The sequence below is a fragment of the Poecilia reticulata genome, linkage group LG5, assembly GCF_000633615.1.
Source record: "Poecilia reticulata strain Guanapo linkage group LG5, Guppy_female_1.0+MT, whole genome shotgun sequence".
NCBI lineage: Eukaryota > Metazoa > Chordata > Actinopteri > Cyprinodontiformes > Poeciliidae > Poecilia > Poecilia reticulata.
In genome coordinates, this window is record NC_024335.1 from 17,758,206 (window position 1) to 17,782,876 (window position 24,671).

At 38.4% G+C, this 24,671-nt stretch overlaps 1 protein-coding gene across 6 annotated transcripts in view; it reads right to left on the minus strand.

Moving 5' to 3' along the window:
• slc2a9l2 (solute carrier family 2 member 9, like 2) overlaps positions 1-24,671 on the minus strand; it is a 121,214-nt gene that overhangs the window by 43,875 nt on the left and 52,668 nt on the right. For all 6 annotated transcript variants that reach the window (XM_008409515.2, XM_008409518.2, XM_008409519.2 and 3 more), the window contains exons 8-9: positions 13,263-13,450; positions 10,252-10,362 (exon numbers count right to left, since the gene is read on the minus strand). In XM_008409515.2, the coding sequence (XP_008407737.1) occupies positions 10,252-10,362; positions 13,263-13,450 (299 nt within the window). The remainder of the gene's footprint in view (positions 1-10,251; positions 10,363-13,262; positions 13,451-24,671) is intronic.

The following is a 24,671-nucleotide window of genomic DNA, read 5'->3' on the forward strand; positions in this document are numbered from 1 at the left end:
AATGTGAAATCTAAGGCTAATCTCAGTTTCAAATGTTTTAAGATAATTATGCCATTTTGCTGTTTTTAAAAAGGCAAAATTAAGACTGAAAATCGGTTAAACATATAAAATGCAGTTTGCTTTATATAAAAGAGAAGTTGCACTTTAACAGTTGTTTTGTTAATTTAATGTAAATCAAACAAGCGTCTGCAGTCTACAGTATGTACCTGACTCAGTAGGAATTAATCTACAAAGCAGCTTTGATATGTCTAACACACAAAGAGGTACCGTTATTTAGTTTCATTGAGGTTTATTTTTAATCTGCACGGCTGCAGGAAAAGTCTAAACCATGTGTCGAGAATAGCACCAGGTTTTCAGATAAATCTGCAATAAAAGACGCCTGCTAACAGGTCATGAACTTGACCAGGAGTAAACTAGAACGGACAGATTTAACTTTCATTCGGACATTATCCAAAATATGTTTGTGTTGCAACATAAAGAACAAGGTGAGTCGTAGTGAACCAATTACCCAATTCAGTTATGCACAAGCCATTACAGCATGTCGTCTACTGCAGCTATGGAGTTTGCACAGTGTAAATTTGTTAGCGTGGATTTATTTTTATGTATGACTGTTGTGGTGGCATGTAAAGACTGAGGCAGAGACAGCAGATGATGAGAAGGCAACAAGTGAGGAAATGAATCAAGTGAAACACAACAAAACGGACTAGAAATTGATTCGGACCAGAAGATTAAGTTCTGAAGATGACAATTATCTCTGTCACCACTTGTTTCAGCCTTTATTTCCATGTTGTTCTCCATCATGGCTTGTAGATCATTACAGACTCTTTCTCACATCAGAAAATTGGCCACTGGTGGTGGAAAAACAGCCTGAAACTCAAACCTTTGTGTCTGCCTTTTACGTTAACAGTAATAATAAGCAAACCTCTGAACAACCAATGAGGTCACCCAGATGTGGGTTTTTTTTGCATGCTTTTTCTAAACTTTGTATTATTTCAAAATCTGTATATTGCAATTGTAATAATAGTACAGTTATTACAACTAAAACGTATCTATGTCCTTTAAGTTGTTTCTCAAGGGTAAGAAGCCTTCTGAGTGACAGTGGAGCTAATTTCTGGCATTATTATAAACAACACATTTACTGCCTTCATGTGTGATTTTTTTTCTTCCTGCCCAATTTTCTGTGGATTTACTCGAACACCACACCGTCTCTGTCTCATCAATAATTCTGAGGCCACTTCAGTCATCACCTAGCCTCCTCTCAGGATTTCAGATCAAGCAGTCGGCATGAGGTCGGGGGCTTTGGCAGAGCAGAGGCTACAGCTTCTGGCCTTGTTTCATTTCTGCCTGTGAGACTTTAAGAATTTATAGCAGCACTTCAATAGTTCTGAACCTGAGGGATTTCATGAGATTGAAGAGGGGGAAAAAAAAGAAGTCATTGCTCTTTGTATATAATGTATCCCTCTTCCACTGGGATGGATCAGTTTGAGTGGAGGGTTTTTTTCTTTTTGTTTTTTTGGGAGGGGGAGGGCATTGCTGATTCATTTTCTCCATGTTTTCCTAACACTTTTCCTGCTGGCATGCCCCAGACTGCGCCTCTGTTCGATTTGGGTTTCCTCTACATGCGGTGGAATTTACTCAATTTCCTGAATGTGTATTTGTGTATCTGTGCTCATCCCGGTGGGCATTGTCCCCGCAGACACGAGACGTTTCTCTCCCAGACACTACCCACACCGCGGCACCACGCGTTCTCGCACAAACATCAACCGCCAGCTAACACACAGCTCATTAGGGGTCCCGGAAGATTAGCGAGAATGGATATTTATGAGGCTGAACACGCGTACGTCTGTGAAAGAGAGAGAGAGAGAGAAAGAGAGAGAGTTTGATTAGGGAGGCGATAGAAGTTTGTCTATTGTGGACCTGAATAATTTATCACGAGCTTCATACGACACGGTGAGGGACAAAAAAAAAAAAAGCCTACAGTCATCATGTGAATTTCTGCTTCATTTAGTGTTCAATCCTCCATGAACATGAAGCCGGTTGAACATTTGAGACTTCTGTTTGCATGTGTTACCATTAATTATTGTGTTTCCTAAAAGCTCTGTGACAGAAGCGGCTTCCTCCGCTACTAAAACCCAACTGGAGAGGTGATGACAAACGCAATGTTCTTTTAATTCTGCGCTGTTTTACCAACAAAAACAGGACAATTACAGACACACTCCTCACCGGAGCTCCGGGTTTTAGGTACGTTGAATCAGCTCCTCCCCAGCTGATTCAACTGCAACATTATTTTGTGAGCAGAAGTAGGTCGGTGTGAGTTTCTCACCATATGATAACTTTGTGTGGAAAAAGAACTATGGTGTAACACAAAAAAATGTATAAGCAAAATGTCAAACAGGATTTCATTGCCTCTTCTTTAATTGTGACATAAACAACAGTTGCATTGTTCCTGCTAAACTAATATAAATATTGCAATCCTAAAAATGTTGTTTATGACATTTATTCAATGGTATTTTGATCAGTGATTTTGTATTTTAAGTTGAGTTAATTGCAGGTGTGCAATTAATCAAAATGATTGGTGCAAACTGCACACAACTTTTATACCTATTCAGCTTTCAAGTGTTGTTAGCAACAGTAGATTATTACTTTTGTGTTTCAACACCCTTCAACACCCTTGTGAAACTGTGGTATTTTACAAAGTGAATCATATATCCACTCATTTGCTTCGATCAAGACATTCAGAGATACTCCATCAAACAGCACACTTTATGTCAAGGTCAAAAATTTGCTACATTGAAGTATTGAACTAAAACAGAGTTTGCACTTGCAAGTTTTGTGGAGTAGTCCTTTAAATGAGGGCTAATATGGAAAATAATAAATTTTTTTATAGCTTTATCTATCTATGATGGTACTCCATCATCAAAGACATAGCTAGAGTGTTTCTTTAATTCTTTCATGCATAGTCCTTAAATCTCTGATGGCTGTGCTTAAACACTTGCTCATACAAAACCTCACAGAGCATACTTCCCCCATTCAGCTCCTCCAAACTAGCGGCAACAGGAATTAGCAAACACCTGGTGGAAATGCCATCTGCTGAGGTTATTATACAAACACTAAGAACACTCATAAAGGACATAATGAAACGCACTGATGTGATGAGGAACTGAAGGCGAAGTGTTGAAAAAGTGAGAGCTTCTTTTAAAGAGACAGGAGGTTAATTTAGAGGTATCAGATAATGAAGTTAAGTTTCTTTAAAGTTATGTTGGATATATGCAAAAAAAAATTAATAATTTCAGGTAACATAGTTACTTGATTGTGCCTTAAAATGACACTTTGTTCCTGGAAAACCAGGAAAATCAACCAGATACCAATAAGCAGGTAAGATCTCAGAGAAAACTAGGAACCAATCAGTGATAAAAGACTTATTGGTGCATCCCTGCCAACAAATCAATGCTCTATCCTACTTCTTGACAGACAACAGTCTGGTGAGTTCAGGCCTCTCGGTTGGAGGGATTAAAATGTGCGGTCACAATTCATCACATCAGGAAGCAGATGAGTCATTTTAAGACAACTGGCTGCAGCTTGAGGGAGCTCCAGCCTTCCATTTACTCCAGAACCTTCCCCTTTAGGATTTCAGTCAAAAATCTAGCTTACCAGTGCAGTTGTGGCCATTTTTACACTCAAGTTGCATCACAGGCCAAATGTATAACTAAGTAGCTTTTTTACTTTATTGCTAAATTAATCAGCTTGTCGTTGTTTTATGACCCACCAGGCCCTGCGGCATCAGCAGAACAAACAGATTATTCAAAACTTCCTTTCCTGCAACATAAAGATTATCCTTCTCTTCTTTTCTCACTCTTTTTTTTATCAACTCAACACAGAAAATTTCAGTAAAATCCTCAGTTAAATCCTTTCACTTATAAGTATTTGTTTCTGAATCACCGATTGTCCGTCACATAACGTGCGTCACTACCACAACGAGGTCAGTTTTCGCATTCTATGATCTCCTGTTAGTCTTTAAACTCTGACTTGCCAGCGGGCTCCAGATTGTGACGACATGGTCGGATGTGTGTGAATTAATGTGGAGTGGCACAAAATCCTCCGCTCTGGTTTATTATCCAGTCGAATAGTGACAAGCGTGCTGCATAGAAAGGGCTTTTGCCCAGTGGGGTACTAGAAAAGAGAGCAGGAGGTCAGTGGATAACATGTTGCATTTAAAGGTTCACAACTGTGTCAGTATTCTTTTTTTTTTTCTTGCTTTGCTCTGCTGCCTCGCTATACAGCACTTTGCAAAAGTATTTATTATGCTGGAATAAGTTGTTGTTGGATCCACACAAAGCAGTAATAGTAACAGTTTTGGAAGAGACATGACAAAAGGTATTAAATGTTTTTTGCAAATAAAAATCAGAAAAGTGTGATTTATATTTAGCTCCTCTGAGTCAATCTTTAAGTCGCAATTAAAATCTGCAACCGGTTCAGGGCTCCAGCTATCAGCTTCTTACACTGGGACAACAATCTTTGCTCATTCTTTGTAAAAATCAGTCAGCAAGTTTCAAGGATTGCTGCAGATTGCTACTTATATGGACTTGGGTGGTGTACTTTGACTGGGCTACTCAAAAGCATGAATGTGTTTTACTTAAACCGTTCCAGTATCTTTAGAGCAGTGGCATCCAAAGTTAAGTTCTCAAATGATGGTTCGTTTGTAGTTTTCTGCAGAATATTGACAAGGTGAGAAGGTAGTTGGACCATTTGACTCAGGTGTGTTGGAGCAGTAGGACGCTGGGCCTTGATGACTGGAGCTGGATTCTTATAGGGTCACTGTACTGCTGGGAGGTTGATCTCTCGTCTCAAGTCTTCTGCAGTCTCTACAGGTTTTCTTCCCAGATTATTCTGCTTCATTATTACCATCTACAAATCAAATTTAACCAGTTCCCAATGTCCACACAAAAGAAAAACATCAGCTTCCTGCTGTTTGTGAGAAGTGCCATCCTACTGTCGAGGCCATTTCTGTTGACAGATTCTCACACTTGAATTTTGGTTTCCTTTTTATCCACCACATCTCTGGCAGCTTCTTTCTTTATTGATCTTCTTCCAAGACCAGTCGTTTCAGGTGAACTACAATGTCTTGGTGGCATACTCTGTGTATTTTCAGCTGATGAGTTGAACAGTGCCAGATGTTCAAAGCTTGGGAAATTTTTTCAAAACCAAGTCTGGCTTTAAACTTCTCAGCAACTTTATCCCTGACTTGTGTGCTGTGTTCCTTTATCCGTTATGCTTTTATGCATTAAAATTACTTAAGAAATCTGTTAAGACAGTACTGTACAGCTTGATTTATGTTGGGATTAAATTACACACAAGTGAATTGTGCTTTCTTAAAAGGTAAATGGTTACACTGAGTTTATATGAAGGATATTAAAGTAGGGGATTGAATAGAAATGTATTAAAACTTTTGATATATGAAAACTGCTTTGACTTTCCCTGTCACCTAACTTTGGATACTATGAGCTGATCCATCAGATCAGATTTGAATAAATGTATTCAAATCTGCGGCTATAAATTGGAAAAATGGGACATGATTAGTTTTATAAGTTGATGTAGAGTTATAAAAGGAGCTAAGATCCAAATTTCAAACCATAATACGAAAACAATTAACAATATATGACAGATCCATTAAACTTGATACATGAGACAGGAAGAGCATATAAAGCAAGATAAAATGAAATTTTACAAGACAAATTTATCTGAAATACTGTTTTTTTTCACATTGTAATGTCTAGTAATGTTCACAAGATTTAAAAACTCAAAAGACTGGTTCGTCTTCTTTTCCAGATGCCCAGCAGCAAACTTTTTTCGCTGTTGAGCTAAAATACTCAACCTTCGCAACATGTTTCAGGAAGTTTTCACCGTTACTTTTGTAAGTTCTTCTTACAGATGAAAAACTAATGTTCCACCTCATTTTGTCCTCCAAGCAGAACATATTCAAATGATCAGAGAGTTAAGAAATACAGCATGGAAAGCTGTATTTCTTTCAGAGAACAAATATCTGTTGTGGGGATGGGGAAAAAAAACGCTACTGAGAGCAGAACGTGGCGACAAGATAAATATGTATCCTCAATCAGCCTCGAGCCACTGACTAAAAGAATTAGGTCTCTGTGTTATGACATACCCCAGGTTATTTATACCCCAGGGAAACATGGAGTAATGGATTACTAATAAGAGATTCCTCGAAACTCTGATCAGCTTTTTAAGAAAATAATAAATCATAAAATGCTTCTGTTACATTTATTTTATGGAAGGGAGGGAATTGTTGTGGGAGCAGTCACAGCTGAATGCAAGCTTTTCTAAATCCCCACTGCACTAAATCCCAGCAAATTTCTCCACACCCACATAAACATGTTCATATCATACGTATGTCAGTCAGATTAACAAAAACAAAAGCAATACAATTGTCTTCAATCTCATCTGCGTAATTCAAATGGGAAAACAACTATGGAAATAGAAATCTTACATTCATGGCATTTTGGTCCACAAATTTTGAGGCACAGAAATGCTGGTGCCTCAAAATGCTATTTGATATCTTTAACAATCTGAAAAGAGAAGGCGGTAAAATAGCTTGAAGGGGGAAAAAAGTGCATTTCTGGCAGAAGGACAAACATTGCCTACTCATATCCTGAAAATAGTTTCCTCTTGTTGGGCCAAAACTGACTTTTAAAAAGTTCGTTTTTTGCCTTTCCATGAACCAAATCTTACGACAAATTTGTATAGTTTATGCTTTAGGAGCAAAAAAGATTAGAAGCCATGAAGAAAAAGAACACGAACGCAATTTAAAGATCCAAAGCCTTTGCTTCTGTACAGCAAAGCTGTCAACGTACCAAATATAAATTTAATAGGAGGGCAAAGGGCAAAAGAAAAAGAGCAATAGCTCTGTAATCAAAGCTCACTCAAGGACACAAGAAGAAAGCAAGATAAATATACTGCAGCTAAAAGGCTTTGCTCTATTTTCAAAGACTGTCTGGTGGAGAACAAAAGGAAGCAGCCATATATTATTGTACATGATGGGGGAATACCAGAAAAAGATGGCGTGTTCTGGGTCAGCCCATATGGAGCCAGAGTATTCCCAAAGCTCATTAAATCCAAACTGGAGGATGCCAACAGACTGCTCATGTTTCCTTACAGACTCTTGGCACAGTCACATCAGGGCCAAAATAAGCCACCGCTTCAGGAAAGCTTTCCATTTGCCCACAATTTATCCATTTTTTAAAATTTAAAAACATGTTAAACGCGTGAAAGAAGTGTTTGTTGTGACTTTTGGCAGGTTCCTGTTATGGAAAGCCCCAGTTTCTGGAATCCAGCAAAAGCTACAGACATATTCATTTCCGAAATAAAAAATGCACACACTGAATATTGCTATCTAAATTAAACAAAGCAGCATCTTCAAACCAGGTGAGAGCTTCTCACTAATGCCATTTGAACCACCTGAAGCCACATTCAAATCATTCTCACCGAAGCTACAGGAGATTCAAGAGTTTCTCAAACAGACTCGACTTGAGTCAAAGCAACACTCTGCATGTGTTTTATGAGGGACTGACATTACAACATGATATAAAGCTAAAACAAAATCACAAATTTACTAATGGGGACTACTGTAATAAGTAAAATTTCTCATTTCAATTATTTCTATCTAGTGAATCATCATTTTTAGCAACATAAAAGAGGGCTGTACACATCAAAAGTCAGTCGATCTGCTCTTGAAACCAAGTTACCGTAGGCCTGAGTGACTCAGCTCAGGTTTGATCTTTCAAAGATCAAAGATTGTATCTAGTGTGCAAACGTTCGCAAGACTCAAAGAAATTCTGAGGATCCCACACGAGGAGTAATATACCTATTTAATGAGGGCAGATGACAGGGAACATTTCCCACTGCTTTTTGTTAAGTGCTTCTGTTTGAAAAAAGAAACACTTGCCTTTGGAGGGAAAAGTGCCAAAAGAAATCTGTTATACAATGCCCAACCCGTCCGAGGCCCACAGAGGATAAACTGATATCTAATTTAGAACCATATGACTCACTTTCATTAGACCTAAATTACATAAGACATTTTGTTTGTTGATTTAATTTATTGTTAAGTGGCTCTGGTTAAAGCCTCATGTTTAAAGGAGCGACTTAGTTAGATCTAGACTGTAGTAAGACTCAGAATCCGCTCCAGGTTCTTGGACTCATAAAATCAGTTTTAATCCAAAATCAGGTGTCAGATTTAGTATTTGGCATATTAGGGCTTAATCTTGGAAGAAACTATGATTTCAAATGTGATGTTAATAGCTGTTTAAAGTCACAATATCTAAGACATTTGGCAACCTAAAAACTAAAACATATGAATGAAAACAGATTTATTGAAGAGTTGGCAGTACTTGGTTAGAGTTGCTTATACTGAGCATAAGTAATTGGAGACAAGGAAGCAACCAGAAATTAACTGGCAGAGGTCAGGTTTCACTGTTGGTGCAACCTAATAAATTATTAATGTTTATTTTGGATGAATTTATCCTATAAAGAAAATTCACTTGGGATTGTAAATATACTAACTATCACTATTAATTGTGGTGAACTAAAAAAAAAAAATATTTAACTTTTTTAATGGTTTCTTTTGAAGAGTGAATTTGGACAAATAAGTGGACTAATAAATACATCAACATGTTTATTAAATATGGAAGAATCTCCTTTCACCAACCATAGTAGAGCTTTGGCCCTCAGTTGATGGGACAGCTGAGATTCACATAATAAAAGTACTTTGTACCGTGTACTTAGTATTTTGCACTACATATTATAAAAGCGTTTAAACCTTGTGAGAATGAGTATTTGAGGTATTTGTGAAATATGTAAAATTAGCCACATTTTGCATTTACATCTGTAGCTCTTACCAACGGCCATTAATGTCACTCTGAAGTAAATTTAAAAAATAAAAGCCAGACATAAACTCTGTGCACCAACACCTCTCTGCCCCCTCTTCCTCTGATCAAATGAAGGTTAAATTGGATAAAAGCAAGAGATAAACTAATGTGATATAGGATAGGGTGTCATGTGGTTTGTGCTGCAAAGAGTAAAGCAAAGAAAAGCTGTGCATAGAATTACCATACACTAAACTGCAAAGAAGAAGTGCAATGAGGCTTTGCCACTGTTCTGAAGTCCAATTTATTATAAAACGGCAGCTATAGCTAAGCGGGTTCTGAAGTTGGATAGCTTGTTTGTTGTCAAATGTCTGAGGAAAGAGAAAAAGAAACGACACTGAAAAATCTCAAACGAAACTTGATTAATGCAAGCAAGTTATCTGCAAAGCCTGTGAGTTTTCCAGATTTCTTTAATTTTCTGTGCAGTAAAAGCCTTTTTATTTGCAGAAATCTCCACCTAGTCGTTTGGTGAAGTCATCTTGCCACATATTTAAAAAAAATTCTTCTGCGGACTTATTGCGCTATCTTTGTTTAATTAGAACAAGCAGAACCCTCCCCAACATGTGCACATTAAACGATTCGGTGAGTTTACACACTTGGAATAAAAACATGCTATTCCATTCCTATAGAGAATATATACCTGTAAATACCTAAACTCATATTGATGTGTTGAGTTTGTACACGTCAGTATTTGCCTAAGATTAATTGTACATTTGAGTGCAGCATTAATGCTAATTGTTAAGAATGGGATTTTCAAAAGGGATTAGCACATTAACCTTTTCAAACATTTAAAAATGCCACCTGTGTTTTGACAACAACATGTAGTTGTGCATAGATGTGCTTAAATTGAAAGGCTATTTTTTTTTCATTTAATTTCTGGATCTGTCAGCCAAACTGTGCAGAGGTGGGCATAATAACAACCTTGGGTTTCTGTAATTATGTGATTATATATTTTGATTGTGACATTAGGAACACTGACATCAATTAGCATGAATTACTTCTTCACTCTGACATATTTGACGCCTCATTTATTAACCTTAATATGCGTCACTGTCTAACCAGAGCACAGAGAATACCAAACCGAATTTCTTCAGAGTGTAAGTACAGTTTTGAAAATGAAATGATCATAGCTTGGGTCTAACTGCTGCATATCTAACACTAGCACACTGGAGTATTCATTGGAGATGTATAGAAATACACAAGAATCACCTCCTTTCAACCCGAGTCAACTTCTTTTCACCTTGATATTTCAATTTAAGCACCAGAAAAGGAACTGTGTTGAGTTTAAACAAGTAAAGGCATCAGGCGTACTCACTGAGAAGATGGCGGCCAGAGTCTCCGTAGCCCCCGTGCTCAGTGTGAAGTAGGGGAGCAAGTGCTCTGCAAACCCGGCTTCCCGTAGGATTCCATTAGTGTAGTACCAGATCTGCAAGAAAACAAATCAAGTTTTACTGAGAGTTTTATTTATTCATCAATAAAGTGTTTAATGTTTTTTTAAAGAAATTCTAATAGGATTTGCTACAACAATCTCTGTCATGTCTTTACTCTTAGAGCTTAGAGAATTATTCTCTGTTATGATTTTTATCACCCTTGAACTAAGTGAAAAGAAAATGGCATAAAGCCGGGACTGGCAATGAGATTAGATCTTGCAAAGGCAGATTACTCAGATGGAGCTCTTGACATCAAAACATCATTAACACCGAGATCAATGGGGTTCGAAATTAAGATAAGATGTCTGAATAGTTAAAAGCTCAAAAACCGCAGTTAGTAGATCAAGTGGATGATCAAAAGTGATCATCCTCAAAACCTTTGTTTTTGTGACCTTTTTGGTGAGTTGTTGATGCCCTCCTGCGTCAACAACAAAATATCCTATTTTTAAAAAATAATCGATTTTTTTCTCTATGCTTTCATCATTTTTCCAAACCAGCATTACAAATGATTTCAGTAATGTTTTTGAAATAAGAAGCACAAACAGGATCGAATACTGATATTGTAGAGTACATCAAGTAGCTGTGACACAGTTAAATTATTCCAGTCTGTAAGATTTACTGGAATTACCCGACATTTATGAATACGACGATATCGTGTTTCCAATAAAATCCCCATCAGGAATCTAAATTACATTCCTATCTCTGCTGAAAGGAAATGTGTGTATATTAGGTCATCTTCTTATTCTTGACTTTTTAAATCAGTTTCATCATCTCTTGCTTAAATGGAAATTACTGACATTTCCACCAGCATATCAAATATAGAGATCTGATCCTGAAATATTCCGTTAAGTACCATCAGTTTCCACTCCCACAGATATTCGTCCTTCCAGTCACTTCAACAGTTTCATTCTCAACGAGAGCAATTTGGAGACAGAGAAAGGAACTAAACTGCACCGTTCCAGGTTGAACTGGATCTTGTGTCCTTTGATTGGAAGGCACATTATTATTTTACTGGCAGGTTTAACAAGGTTTTTGATCTCAAATTTTAGCCACATGCGGCTTCTAAGGAAGGTGGAGCTTTTTCACATTTAGCTATGGCTAATACGACTCCATTGTGTGTCTATTACACACAGTGGCACGCAATAAAATATGTGGTGAATGTCCTGATGGACATTCACAGAAAATCCATTACCTTAAACCTATTTTATCCTTGGATTTTTATCTTGATATGGAGCAGAGAAAGGACATATTTGGGAAGAAATCTCTCATCTGCAGTCACAACTGTGAATGTAAATTTCCCAAGGGAAGGTATGGAAAAACGGCGTGCAGCTACACCTGATCCACCCCGACGAGAGGTTTCTGATGTTTTTGTCACTTCTAGGACATAAATCGGGCAGCACATCTGAGCAGCTGAGTATAAAATTGACTGTCATGTCATTCTTTTTGTCCACTTCAGCATCTCTGGTGAATTATTAAATTGTTTGGAATGCCTGTAGAAATATTGGCGCGAATGCGTTTGCTTTTACCAGGCCGATTGTAACTCAGATATGTTAGTGAGACGGTCACAAAGCCAACAGCTTAACTCCTATTATCGTCCAAAAATCCTTTGAATACTGCTAAAAGTGCAACAACAGAGCAAATTATTCCTTAAGAAGGAAACACAATAAAGTTTTCATGAAGTAAAAATACATTATATTAGTCAAAATATTAGGTCACCCTTCTAAATTATTGAATTCTACCGTTACAGTCACTTCCATGGCTAAATATATATAAAATTTTGCAACCTGGCATGCAGAAAGTCTCTTTAAATGTTTGTGAAAGATAAATCAGCCTCAGCAGATTCCAGGGCACCATGATAGGATGCTTCCTGTGCAACGAGTCTAGTCATCATATTTCCTTGTTACCAAACACTCCTCAGTAAACTGAGATATTGAGGCTAATGGTGTGCAGGGGTTGCCAACATTCTGCAGAGTCAATAGCTGCAGACCTTCAAACCTTGTGTGAACTTTCTCGGATTAGCTCAAGAACGTTGTATAGACGCCTGCATTTAATCGGTTATCATGGCCAAGCAGCTGCATCCAAGGTTCACATCACCAAACGCATGTCACCACTGGACTCTAGAGCAGAGGAAACATGTTGATACGTAGGGTTTGGTGCCATACAAGACGAAGTTGTTTTACAGCAGTCCGGCTCAGCCTGGTGAAAGAAACTTAAAACTTCCGCACACTGAGACATTTTGGATAAATTCCTGCTTTGTGGGAGCAGTAAGTGATGCTCACCAGTTGGTAAAGCAAAGACCTGTATGAAGAATCTTAGTTTGGAAAAACCTGATTGGCCTAAACTCGCCCTAAACTCAATACAATAACTTTGGGGTAAATTAGAACAAAAACTGAGTCAGGCCTTCTCGTCCAACATCAGTGCCTGACCTCATAAATATGCCTCTTGGAAAAAAAAAGTTAAAAACACACATATATGCACTGTTAAAACTCATGGAAAATCTTTTCAGAGGAGCTGAAGCTATTATAGCTGCAAAGGACTGGCTGATATCCTACTAAACCCTATGGATTAGGATTATGTCCCTCAAACTCATGAAAGTGAAGGCAGATGAGTGAACACTTTTGGCAATATAGTGAATCATTTCTCTTGTCATCCTGTCAGAAGACTGAGTTTTAAGCTTCCTAACACGGTGTGACAAAGTATCTTCTGGAGGGATGTCCGGATAGAAGAAACACTTTTTTTTTTTGGTAGATTGCACAAATGTGTTAATCTTTTTAAATAGCATGCAGTTTTAATTCTCTATGAAATATTGAGAATATGGTGCACGAAAGCACCTAAATAATGGATACAAAATAGCATTAAAAGGAAAACCTAATGAAACACAGGGGCCACATCTTACAGCGTTGAGTCCACAGAGCTGATAGCAAGCCATGGTGATGATGATGGTGATGAGCTGCCAGCGAACAGCTGGGCTCCTCAGCAGCTGTAACACAGAGACAGTGTTCAGGTTGTCCTGAGCCCGTGCCTCCGCGTGGACCTCCTCCAGCTCCTGGGACACATCCGTCTTCCCCAAAAACTTCTGAAAAGCTGACACACAAGCACATACGCAGTGTCATAAATACTGACTGAACGAGAACCATCAATTTCAGCCGTCATGCTGGGATTAAAGACAAACAGGAATGAGTCGCACAGCAAGTGAGAACATCGTATATTCTCCCAAACGGAGCTGCTTGTTAGAACTTGAATGTCTAATTGGAATGCATCAAATGTAAATGTGTCTTCTGCAGCTTCAGCAATCAAACATTCAATGCAGTGATTGAGGAAATAATTCTTTTTCAATTTTTCACTGAGAACTGTGCAAGTTTGTGGCGTCCACGTGACGCAGCTTTTAGACTTAGTCCGTAAGGTTATTCTATGGCAAAATTTAAGTCTACTGATGGGTGAATGAGCAACCCAACATGTTACAGGAACACAAACTTCAATGTTTTGAATCTTCTACTACAGCTAGGCCTGTCACAATAACAAATTTTGCTGGACGATTGTCTAAAAAATTATTGTGATAAACGATAATATTGTTTCAAGACCTTTTGACAATGATTTAATGGAAATGACTAATAATACATGCGATTTCCTGATAGATGCACTTTACTTTCAAAAGAACACGTAACACTGGAACTGATAAACTAAATAAACAAAACAACCAAAAACAAAAATAAAATGGATTCTCAGTCTCCATTAACAAAAAACATACTTGAATAAAAACTAAACAACATAAAGCCAAAGTGGAAATAAATACTGCATTCAACCAAAAGAGTGCAGATTATGAAGTCTGTATGTATATTTCCCGTCAGTAATCACTAGATTTAAATAGAGAAAACGGGCACATCCGACTACCTAATGCAATAGTTCACACTACACCATTTTTTGGCCCCATTTTCCCCTTATGACAGTCTTAGATCGTTGGCCGGTCTAACCGATCATCCTGCAGTGTGTGGTGTGTTACGGTAAATCGTCGTGGCCGCTCCGATCTAAATTAGGGGTTTTTCCCATCTGGGAGCTTAACGCTGCCCGTTGAATGTGACAGGTAGCCAATCAGAAAACGGGAACCCGAGGTCCAGCGACATCGGAGATGATTTGTGCTATCATTAATGTTTATTCAACATTTCGTGCAAAGAATATAGAAATGACAATGGGAGGAGTTGGAGCCAAATTGCTACTGCAGTTGATAAACCCGGTACATTTTCAACTGTTCTTCATTAACGTGACATAAATAGGTTATAATGATTTTCATTCAGTCAGGACTTTACGCTGACTCTAGCCACATGCACCACAGGTAGATTCTAGTAAAGCATTGATTAATGACTGATTTTAAAATTAGTTAACTGGACTTGTAGCCATTATTTTGTGCCCATGTGGCTGGACACCACACGGCACGACGAACCCGATCGAACCGTTATACCTAGGATTTCTGTCGGCTAATGTGTCTCTCAGGGTTTGAAAATGGACCGACAGTAGGGCGACAACTCGTGTAATGTGCGCTGGACATTAGACTAAGGAAATGAGAAAGGGAGGGTCAGTAGAGAGCACCGGAGCTGAGCCTTTTTTCATTCAGTGTCATCAAGAGAAATAAAAAAGCCCGGAAGAGACGATAAAGACGATAATTAAAATGAGGTCGATAGGTTTAATTTATCGTCCATTAATTGATTTATGGTTTATCACGACAGGCCTAACTACAGCACATACAGTATAAAAATAAATCAAAATCCACACCATTTCTTTTTCTTTTTTTAACCTTTAAGTATGAAGATAAACTCATTAGGATTAAAAATGTATTTTATTGTCCTGGATATGAGAGACAAAACAACAATGAAACCACACACATGAATACATACTGGAATAAGAAATAATAAATTGGTAGAACAGTTAGTTTATTGAGCTATTTACTATCCAAATGAACACATTTGCTGCATGAAGTCATCATGGGAGTTTGACTTAGGATCAGAGGATGAGCACATTCTTACCAAAAGCCAGAAAACTTTGCAGGATTGTTTTAATCCAGTCACACTGGAGAGCTGCCAAGCACGAACGGCCTGCCTAAAGTCATCTTCTCAATTGGTTTAATATCCAGACTGTGACTAGGCCACTCCAAAATTGTTATTGCTTTCTTTTTTTAGACATTAAGAGGAAGACTTGTTGTTATACTTAAGATCATTGTCATGCTGCAAAGCCAACGTTTGCTTCCCCGTCTGGTGTTTCCAGTAGAGAGAGTTTAATGGTTCAATCCATTTAATCCATTTTAATGGTGGCGTTAGTTTTAAGTCAAATGTAACCAGGCAGAGACCCTTCAAATGATTCCTCCTGTTTCATCAGTCCTCAAAATACCCCCCTGGGCCCCCAAGTATGATCTCAAGATGTTTTTTATTAAATGTGTTATTAATTCTTTTTGGTTAGCAGTGTTGGCATTGAGTTTTTACAATCTACTTAGTTTTTTGTCTGATGTGTATATGATTATGATTTGAAACAAAACTTAAAGACATTTGCAAGGGGAAAAGTTGCTTTTTCACACCACTATATGTATAAAACAAAATGGATTCTGAGCTATAAAATGTGTGATTGAAATAGTCCAAAGTTTCCAGTAGAAACCAAAGGAAAGAAGACGAAAGTGAAGTTATTCTTTTGCTTTTGTTGAACTTTGAATGTGAACGTCTTCTTTTAATGTAGCTGGAGCTAAGCATGTCCCAGAAGTGGCAACTACGATTAGAGAGAAGATATTAGTCCATCTTTAACTGCAGTGGGTTCAACAAGCTCATCTTTTAGTAAAAGTCCCAAACTGCACCCTGTCGGGGTTTGACCCATATGTGTCATCCTGCATGAGACCATCTCCAGTATATTTTGCTCCACATCCATCTACTCAAGTTAGTCTCACTGAAATACTGACATTACGTGTTCAGGTGTTGATTTTGTTTCAAGATTGTATTTTTTATTTTTTTTTTTAGAATTTGGTCCTTTGCTATTGGGAACTTTATCTCCTTTATCAATTCTTTTTGCTTTTCCAATCAAAGTGGACACAGGTGTTTTCACAATTGATCAACTGTTTTAATGATGTTGCACCAGTGCAAAAGATGCTTATTTACTCGCTTTAACTTTTCCTGTGAGTTCTCCCTTTAACATAAAATACCACTTGAGTAAATCAAAGGATTATGGCTTTGACATTCATCAATATGGTCCAGTAGACTATGCACTGCTTCTCTTTATCTTACACAGAATCACAGTCTGATGACCTGCAGGAGGTAAACCAGGATTCAGCATCCTGCGCAAGGACGTTTTAGCGAGGGATAAAACCACTGATCAATTGGGAGACAATCCTTCCTCCTAATCAATAGCGTGATAAAATGTGTCCAGGGTCAGAGTACCAGCTGCTCAAGGAAACCTTGGGAATGAAAAATTGATTTATTACCTTTGACTGAGCTCACGTTGTTTATTCAGTAGCACTGGATCATGTCATGAACCAGGACAACACGACATGGACATTTTCTACAGCAAGTGTGGTTTGGACATTTCCTGACTGACACAGTGATTCACCTGCAGATGTGATTCGTGTGGATGAGTGTCGCCTACAGAGCTGACGTTTAGTGTCAGCAGTTGTTCCATTTTATGAATGTCCTCTTCTCTTTAGGTCACACACAGAAATACGGCACAAATGTGTGAAGTAATGATTACTATCCCTTAAACTATTTTTGTGCATAATCGTTGAGTCAGGAAGATATCTTGATTCTTTGGCCAAATCCACGGTTCTCATAATAAATTGAGGGGGGAAAAACAAGCTGCTTTCCTGGATAAGAGTGTGTCTCTAAACAGAGTTCAAATTCGCTGCTTCCAAAGGAAGTAAATTAGCACAATGCTAAGTCGGAAAGACACCAGAGATTATTTTTGCCACTTTCAAGTTCAGCTGATTGTGATCAGCTGTGGATAAGTGGGAAGAATAACCAATCTTCTAACCAGAAGATTGTAAGTTTAATGTCAGTTTCCCTCATGTGAAAGTGTCTCTGGGTAGGACACTAAACGCCACGTTGCCAACTCGTCTGCACATAGATGCATGGACATGAGGGCTGGTGTGTTCAGATAGATGAGTGTGGCATCCCTCATCACTCAGCCCAAGCTCAGACTGTGTAATGTTGAGAGGATCTGTTCATGAAAAAATGTCTGCGGATATTAATGAACTCAAAAAAAAAAGAAAAAAGAAAAATAGGTCATATATTCCTCCACAACTATATGACTAATAATGTCAAAATGGGGGGAAAAAGGCATAGCTGTTGAGTCCATGTTCCATTACATATACTTTGTTCTTAAAAACCCTTATTTATTTATTCATTCATTTATTTATTTATATGGAGCAGGAAATGACAGATCATTGTGTAATTGCATAAAAACGCAGCAGGATTTCTTTAAAGTGTGAATATCCCGAGGCTGCATTTCACTTCAGTCATGTTCTGTGCTGAAACGCTTCCTCAACACTAAATTAGGTTTTACTGTGGTGTAAATGACTCTGTGTGCTTCCTGCAGCGATTAGTGGAATTTAAATGCTGGGTTACGTTGCAATCCTCCTGTAAAAATTTCCTTTATTTATTTATTTTTTTTTTTTTTTCCAGATTGGTCAAATCACACATTGAAGTAATTCACATCATCAGTGGCTGCCCTCATTTTGGAGAATGTGGTTGGAATATTTTATCCAACCATTATCACATAGCACCAGCAGGAGGAATAAGCACAAGTAAAAAGCTATAAATCTATTGTTGGATCTAAATTGTGAACTCCAAGTCTAAATCCATCTGCATATTTTATAGCCAATAACTTTTTTTTTAATCTGTGCCCACAGATTTCTGAATGAAACTGGAAATTACTCCTTCCTTTAGAGTAGAGGGAACAGCTCATTTAAACCGCGACTGCTTAAGTAATTGATTGTCTGCAGCCTGTTTGCATCTTTCATGGAGTGTTTCCTATTTCTCTTTCTGGACATTTGTAAGTTTCACTGTTATTTGTTTTTCTAATAATACGTTTTCAAGCTTTTTAGATTATGAGATAGGCTGTCAGCAATGTAAGTTGTAAATACAATTAAGGGGCTGAAAATAAAATGTAGGTTTGCTGGTTTGTTGAATTATGACAACAAACCAGCAAAACGCAAAAAACTTTGCACAGTTTTTCAACCAAACTAACCGGCTGAGTTCAAATGCTGTTGGATGCAGTTAATGTTAGTTAAAAGATTACTAGCTGATAACAATACAGCACCTCAAGCTTGTTAACAAGTAGCCTGTAGGCTACTGATGATGATGCCTATGTTCAAAATTGGGTAGATCTGGTTACATTCCCTTGAGTAACTTTTTTGAAAAAAAAAAAGTACTTATTAGAGTAGTTTCACAGCACTGTGCCTTTTTCTTTTACTTGAGTAATATTATTATTGCTTTGACTCTTTTTTTGTTAGTTTTTTTGCTACTGTTTATTTTGCCCCCACCAAAATAAGCCGATGCACTGAATATGGGACTGCAAATTGGTCAAACCCTTCTGGGTTAAACTGGTGGATTTCCTGAGTAACTGGTTGGATGTAGCTGTCCCATTGACACTTGCCCTACTATGCCTGTTAGGAGATAGAACCCAAATAATAAATAAAAATGGGTAGGGCAGTAAAGTCTAGGGGCCAATGGTTCCCTGGCCCCCCCTGTTCTGGCGAAGCTGGTTTGCTGGTTTGTTGCCATAATTCTAATATTCACTTCCAGTTCAGACTTGTGGGAATAATGTATTTAGTGCCCACAGATTTTTTTTCATAGCGCATGCTCACTGCATGCCATTATTACCTCTAGCAACAGTTGCCATGAAAAACATGAAAAAAAGGTTCTCCAACAAACTCCATCCCGGTCAAACAACCCCGGATTACAGGAAAACAAACTTTCTCAGCGAACTTCTTTGGAAAGTGATTGAAAAATCTGCGGACGGACCAACTCTGCATCTCGTCAGAGAAACATTTTTGGAAGAACACCATGAGGTTTTGATCTTACTTTTGAGAGAAACAGGAGAATTAAATGTGGATGTTCTCTCAGAGGAGTCAGAAGAGCTGAGTGAACAGATTTTAAAAAGCCTCGCCAGAGATGCTTCCCACTTTGCTTCTGGACTGCATTTAATTGGACTTCTTGATTACCCAGAAGGACATAAAGTTATTGTGGAAAAATTCAAACATCACCTGGAGAATCCTGTTCCTCCAAAGAAAATGTTTACATCTACAAAACGAAAGATCAGAAAGACTTTTTTTTCCCAGTGAGGACTTGTACTCAGATGAAAACTTCCTGAGTGAGGATTATACTCAGGCAGGCATGGACCATGAACAATTTTTGAGGGATGCGAAAGAGATGGCTTTCAAACGTGGAACCAAAGAGGAAAGTAGAAATATGGTGGGAAAAAATCTTTGGTGTTTGATTTATAAGTCCAGTCACAGACCTAGATATGCCGCTTACAAAATGAAGCACACCGTACCTGTCCAGAAAAAGATTGCTCCTAAACTCTGGGAAGATGTAAAGGACATAGATTTTGTCTTTTTTGACAAGATGGAAAGAAAACTCTGTGGAGATATATTTCAACTTCTCTCAGGCAATGATGATTTAGTTAGAGAATTGCTGTTTAAGATAAAAAGTGACAACCCAATAGTTATTTACAAGGTTATACAGTGTTTCAAAAGAACCCTGACACGTCCTAGGAAAACTAATCTTTCACAAGACCATCTCAGAAAGTCATGGAAGTACATTCAACATGCTTTCTGTTGTGGAGATAATTCAGACGATGCTCAGACTCAAGAACCCTCTAAAAGTGGAACAAACGTTGAGTTTTGTCCAGTCTTAGTTTGGCCTCTGAGTTTGGGCCACTCAGAAGAGGTCAGTCCGGACTCAGAGGCAGGTCCCGACTCAAGAGGCCGGTCCAGACTCAGTTGGTCGTTCCCGACTCAGAGGTTGGTCCCGACTCAGAGGTGCTGAGTCGGGACCAACCTCTGAGTCCGGACCTGCCTCTTAATATGGACTAAAAAACATTGAAAGCCAAGACGCAATAGACTTTAACAACCAGGACATAAACAAATACTATCCATATGTGAACGAAGGTCATCTAGTTTTGGAAGACATCGAAGCAATAGACTTCAAAGACCTAGACAAGAATGAAGAGCCTGAGATAAAGCCTGCTGTTGAGGTGAAGCCTGATGTCAACAGAAACAAGATGTGTCGTGTTGAAGGGACGTTCTCCAGCAGAGAGCATGGACCATGCGCCTTATGTTGTAACACAAAAATATTCCCAATGCATACAAACCTTGGTGCTGAAAGCATGACAAGAAGCAGGCGAGAAGCAGGACTTTATAATTGTCTTTATTCATGTTAACTGATAACCAAGCCTCCGGTCATTAGTTGGCAGCAGTGTTCAAACTAATCAACAGCCTGCCTGTTCCAGCCAGTAGAAGTAGCCACAGCACTGTTGTAAACCAGTGGTCCCCAAACCCCGGTCCGTGGACCGGTACTGGTCCGTGGACCAATTGGTACCAGGCCGCGCAAGAAATCATTAAATATTTCCGTTTTATGTATTGTTTCTGGAGGATCTTTTATTTTGAAAAACCTTTAACCGGATTCTCTCAGTTACTTGCGTGCCAACACTGATCCCACAAGCAGCAAAATGATTAAGAAACAGATCAGATGTCTATGGAAAGTTTCTTTGCAAAGGGGAAAGGCCCAGAGAAGAGACAGGAGAATGGATTTATCCCGGACCGGTAGGTGAGTCCCACATTACAAGCCTGCTCTGCATAACATGTGGCGACCGGCTGCTAATGAGGCAATGAAGCTTCAAGCTGCTTCGCCACGTAGAAACCAAGCAGGCTGTGCATATAAGCAACACTTCAGGTGTCATTGTCTCTCATCACTCCCAGATGGAGCCGTCGTTGCAGAGAAACAAGCTCAGGGCTCCTGTTAGTCATTATCGTGAGTTAAAATTTTCACGAAAGTAAAATGTTCGTTTTTGTGGCGTATCTGTATCTTATTTTGAAGGGACATGTAAAAGTTACCATAGTGACCAGAGTCAGAGCGTTTGGGCAGTGGTCGATAGGATATAAGAAGAGCTTGTAAGTCTTAAGTCCGGTTTAGACGGCAAGATTTAAGAATAGTCGGCCGATTCTCCAAACCTCTGTGACCACAGAGCTGATAAAAGTACAACAGGTTGGATCGGTTCGTGACTCCAAGGCAGGAGCAACACGAACCGATTCCAGTCACAAACATCGCGATTCCAGAAGAAAATCCACAAAACTCCCAACATAGCATATGGGAATTTAGAATAACCAAATACGGATGACTATGTAGAAGCAATATCAGGATGCGGAGTCATTTTAAGAGATAAAAGACGTAACAAAAAGAAAAGGCGGTGGATGAAAGACGACGGGAGCAGCCGCTCTAATTGCTGCACTATGATTTGGAGGTGAATATGTTTTTTAATAGTTAACATTTTTAACTTAATAAACATAATAATGAACTTTACATATAATAACAAACATTTCCACATATCATCTCCGATATCCACCGGACTCACAGTTGCGCGATATGTCAGCTGTTTGGGATTCCCCTCGTTCTTACGTCACCGCACTTTCTGATTGGCTCCCTGTCACATTCGGCAGGTTGTATTCTTGTTCCCAGTCAGGGAAAACCCCACAGGCTGCGATAAAAGGGCCAAGACAACAAAAATTGGGTATATTCAGGATTTAGAGGGAACACCAACATGCAGAAGCCTTATCTGACGGTCCACCTCCCCCCCTGCCCACGGGCCGCAGCAAAATTTTCCAAGTCTTGACCGGTCCACAGTAATAAAAAGGTTGGGGACCACTGTTGTAAACAGAGCAGAAGAAAAAAAAAAAAAAAAACGAAGCAAAGGATACAAACGCGGATGTTTTGAAATATATCTATCTAGAGGAGAGATGGAGAAGTTTGACAGTGAAAAGAAAAACGGCAGCAGAGGTCAGTGGCCATGATAAGAGATTCTTATTTTCAAATACAATAATACAGAAGTATAGAATACAGTCATAATACTACTAGAACCCAGTCGTATCAGCATAGTCATTTCAATATTGGCAGAGTAAAGACGCAATATTGCCGGAAGAAAGTCATTAAATTAAAAAGCTTCGATAGAGTGATATGCAACGTGACCCGCTCAACAAGTCTGGTTCTTTCTGTTAAATAAAAAGTTGTGTGAGCAATCGTTTCGAAGACCTGGGGCTGAAAATTTGCTTCTGAGGTGCTAAAACATTTAGTACTTAGTCATTTGTTAAACCTTTATCAATATTCTGCAATTTAGTGCACTATGGTGAAAAGCTATCATAAAATTAAGTATTTATTCTCATCCAACTTTACTCGTATTTAAAACACATCAAAAATAAAAAACTCAGAGCCTGGCACTTATACTCCATCATAAGCAAGTAACTGTAGCTCGCAGAAAAAAGCCAGGAAATAGACAAAACCTGTCTTTTTATTGTTAATGCAAAAATGTTACACACTTTTCATCTCTTCTCATCTAACAAGCTGAACTATTAGCAATGTTGCTGCAAAATTTTCCTATTTTTCCACAATAAATGTTAAGAACTATATACCTTGTGGAAAACTAAACTGAAGAAGCTGACAAGTAATCAATGTTTACAGTTCTAAAAAGTTTTACTAAAAATGCAAATTCTAGTGAAACATTTGCACTTTTTCAAACTGAGTAGTCTTGATAAAATGTTAGTGATTCACTCAAACTGATTTTGGAAATTATTTTGAGGCTTACAATAATAAAACAGCGGTTTTGATAATAAGGTCATACAATGTTGGAGCCAGTGGTTTGTATGATAAATTATTAAATATGAAGATTCGCAATAGTATTTAAATTATGGGGAGGGAAGGGCACTGAGCAGGGGATCGCAAAAAACATTATGAACCCCAGGGGGGCATGACAGAAAATAATAGAGAAACACTGGCTTAAGAAGGGATTTGATGCCATATTGTTTATTGAACTCTGAAGTTGATTTAAAGTATACTTGATACTTGATACTTTTCCCCTCTCAGCAAGTCTGGAGAGACTCCGTTTGGTTATCGACTGGCATTATTTATTATTTGCCAACCCGTTTAAATATTTTCACAGGAAATTTCCAGAAATTGTGACCCAGCAGATGCTCCTGCAAAATGGTTGATAGGGATTTTTTGGTATTATCATTTTGTTGTTACTTTAGTTCATATTCAGTCTAATGTTAGTCAGTTTAAAGTGTTCTCTTCTTTAGTGTGTGTATGAACTAACCTGGAGGTCACAGCTGCCTGTTCATCTTCATGTGAAACAGTTTGACCGAGATTTGAACCGGGCTCAGATCGTAGGTCAGATGTTAAATTGTTTTACGCCCTTTGCTGTGTTTAGGTAAAATGTTTTACGACCTCTGCTGTTTTTCCTCTGCTGTCTATCTTGCCTATCCTCCCTCTTTGAAGTTTGATAATAAAAGACAAGCTGTTCCCAAAGATTTTCAGAACACATGGTGAGCGGCTTGGAGGAGCAGTTCACTGTGTCTTCTCCTTCTGCAGAAGTTTGGTTAAAAACTCATATACGTTATCTGTGGTTCTCTTTTTTCATGTAGGTTTAAGAAAATACCTAACAATGGTGCATGTTGCTTTTCCTGCAGGATGTCTGCTTAACATGCCAAACAAAGTTTCCGGGGAAAAAATGTTTTTGATCTGGGTTGTTGTATAGTATTTTTACACATTAAAACAGTCGGATTTACCATATATTAACATAAAAAAAATTGCTGTTTCCAGCTGTGCTCTTTCTAAACCTTGGTGGAAAAACAGAAATACAGACTTATTTCTTATTGAGGCAGAGTTGACCAGGTTTCTGGCAGCCATTTTCACATCAGTACTAGAGAGAAGAGCGTATAAAGGCACCTCTCCCTGCGTTTTTGATCATTTCACCCCTAAAGGTGAATCCCTGAGGCTGTGGGGAAAGACTCAGGTGGATGAAGATTAAGGACACAACCCAAAATAGAAAATCTTTGAGAACAGAGGGGACCAAAAAAGCAGGTTCATTGGGATGCGATGGTTTGATGGCAGACGGTATGGACCCTGACCACACAAGATACAGAGCTGCCAACATGAAACCAGGCTCAAGTTCTCCTGGGATGTGTGGTCCAGTAATTGGAAAGTACAAGGACGGCGTGTGTGTGTGTGTGTGTGTGTGTGTGTGTGTGTGTGTGTGTGTGTGTGTGTGTGTGTGTGTGTGTGTTTTAGAA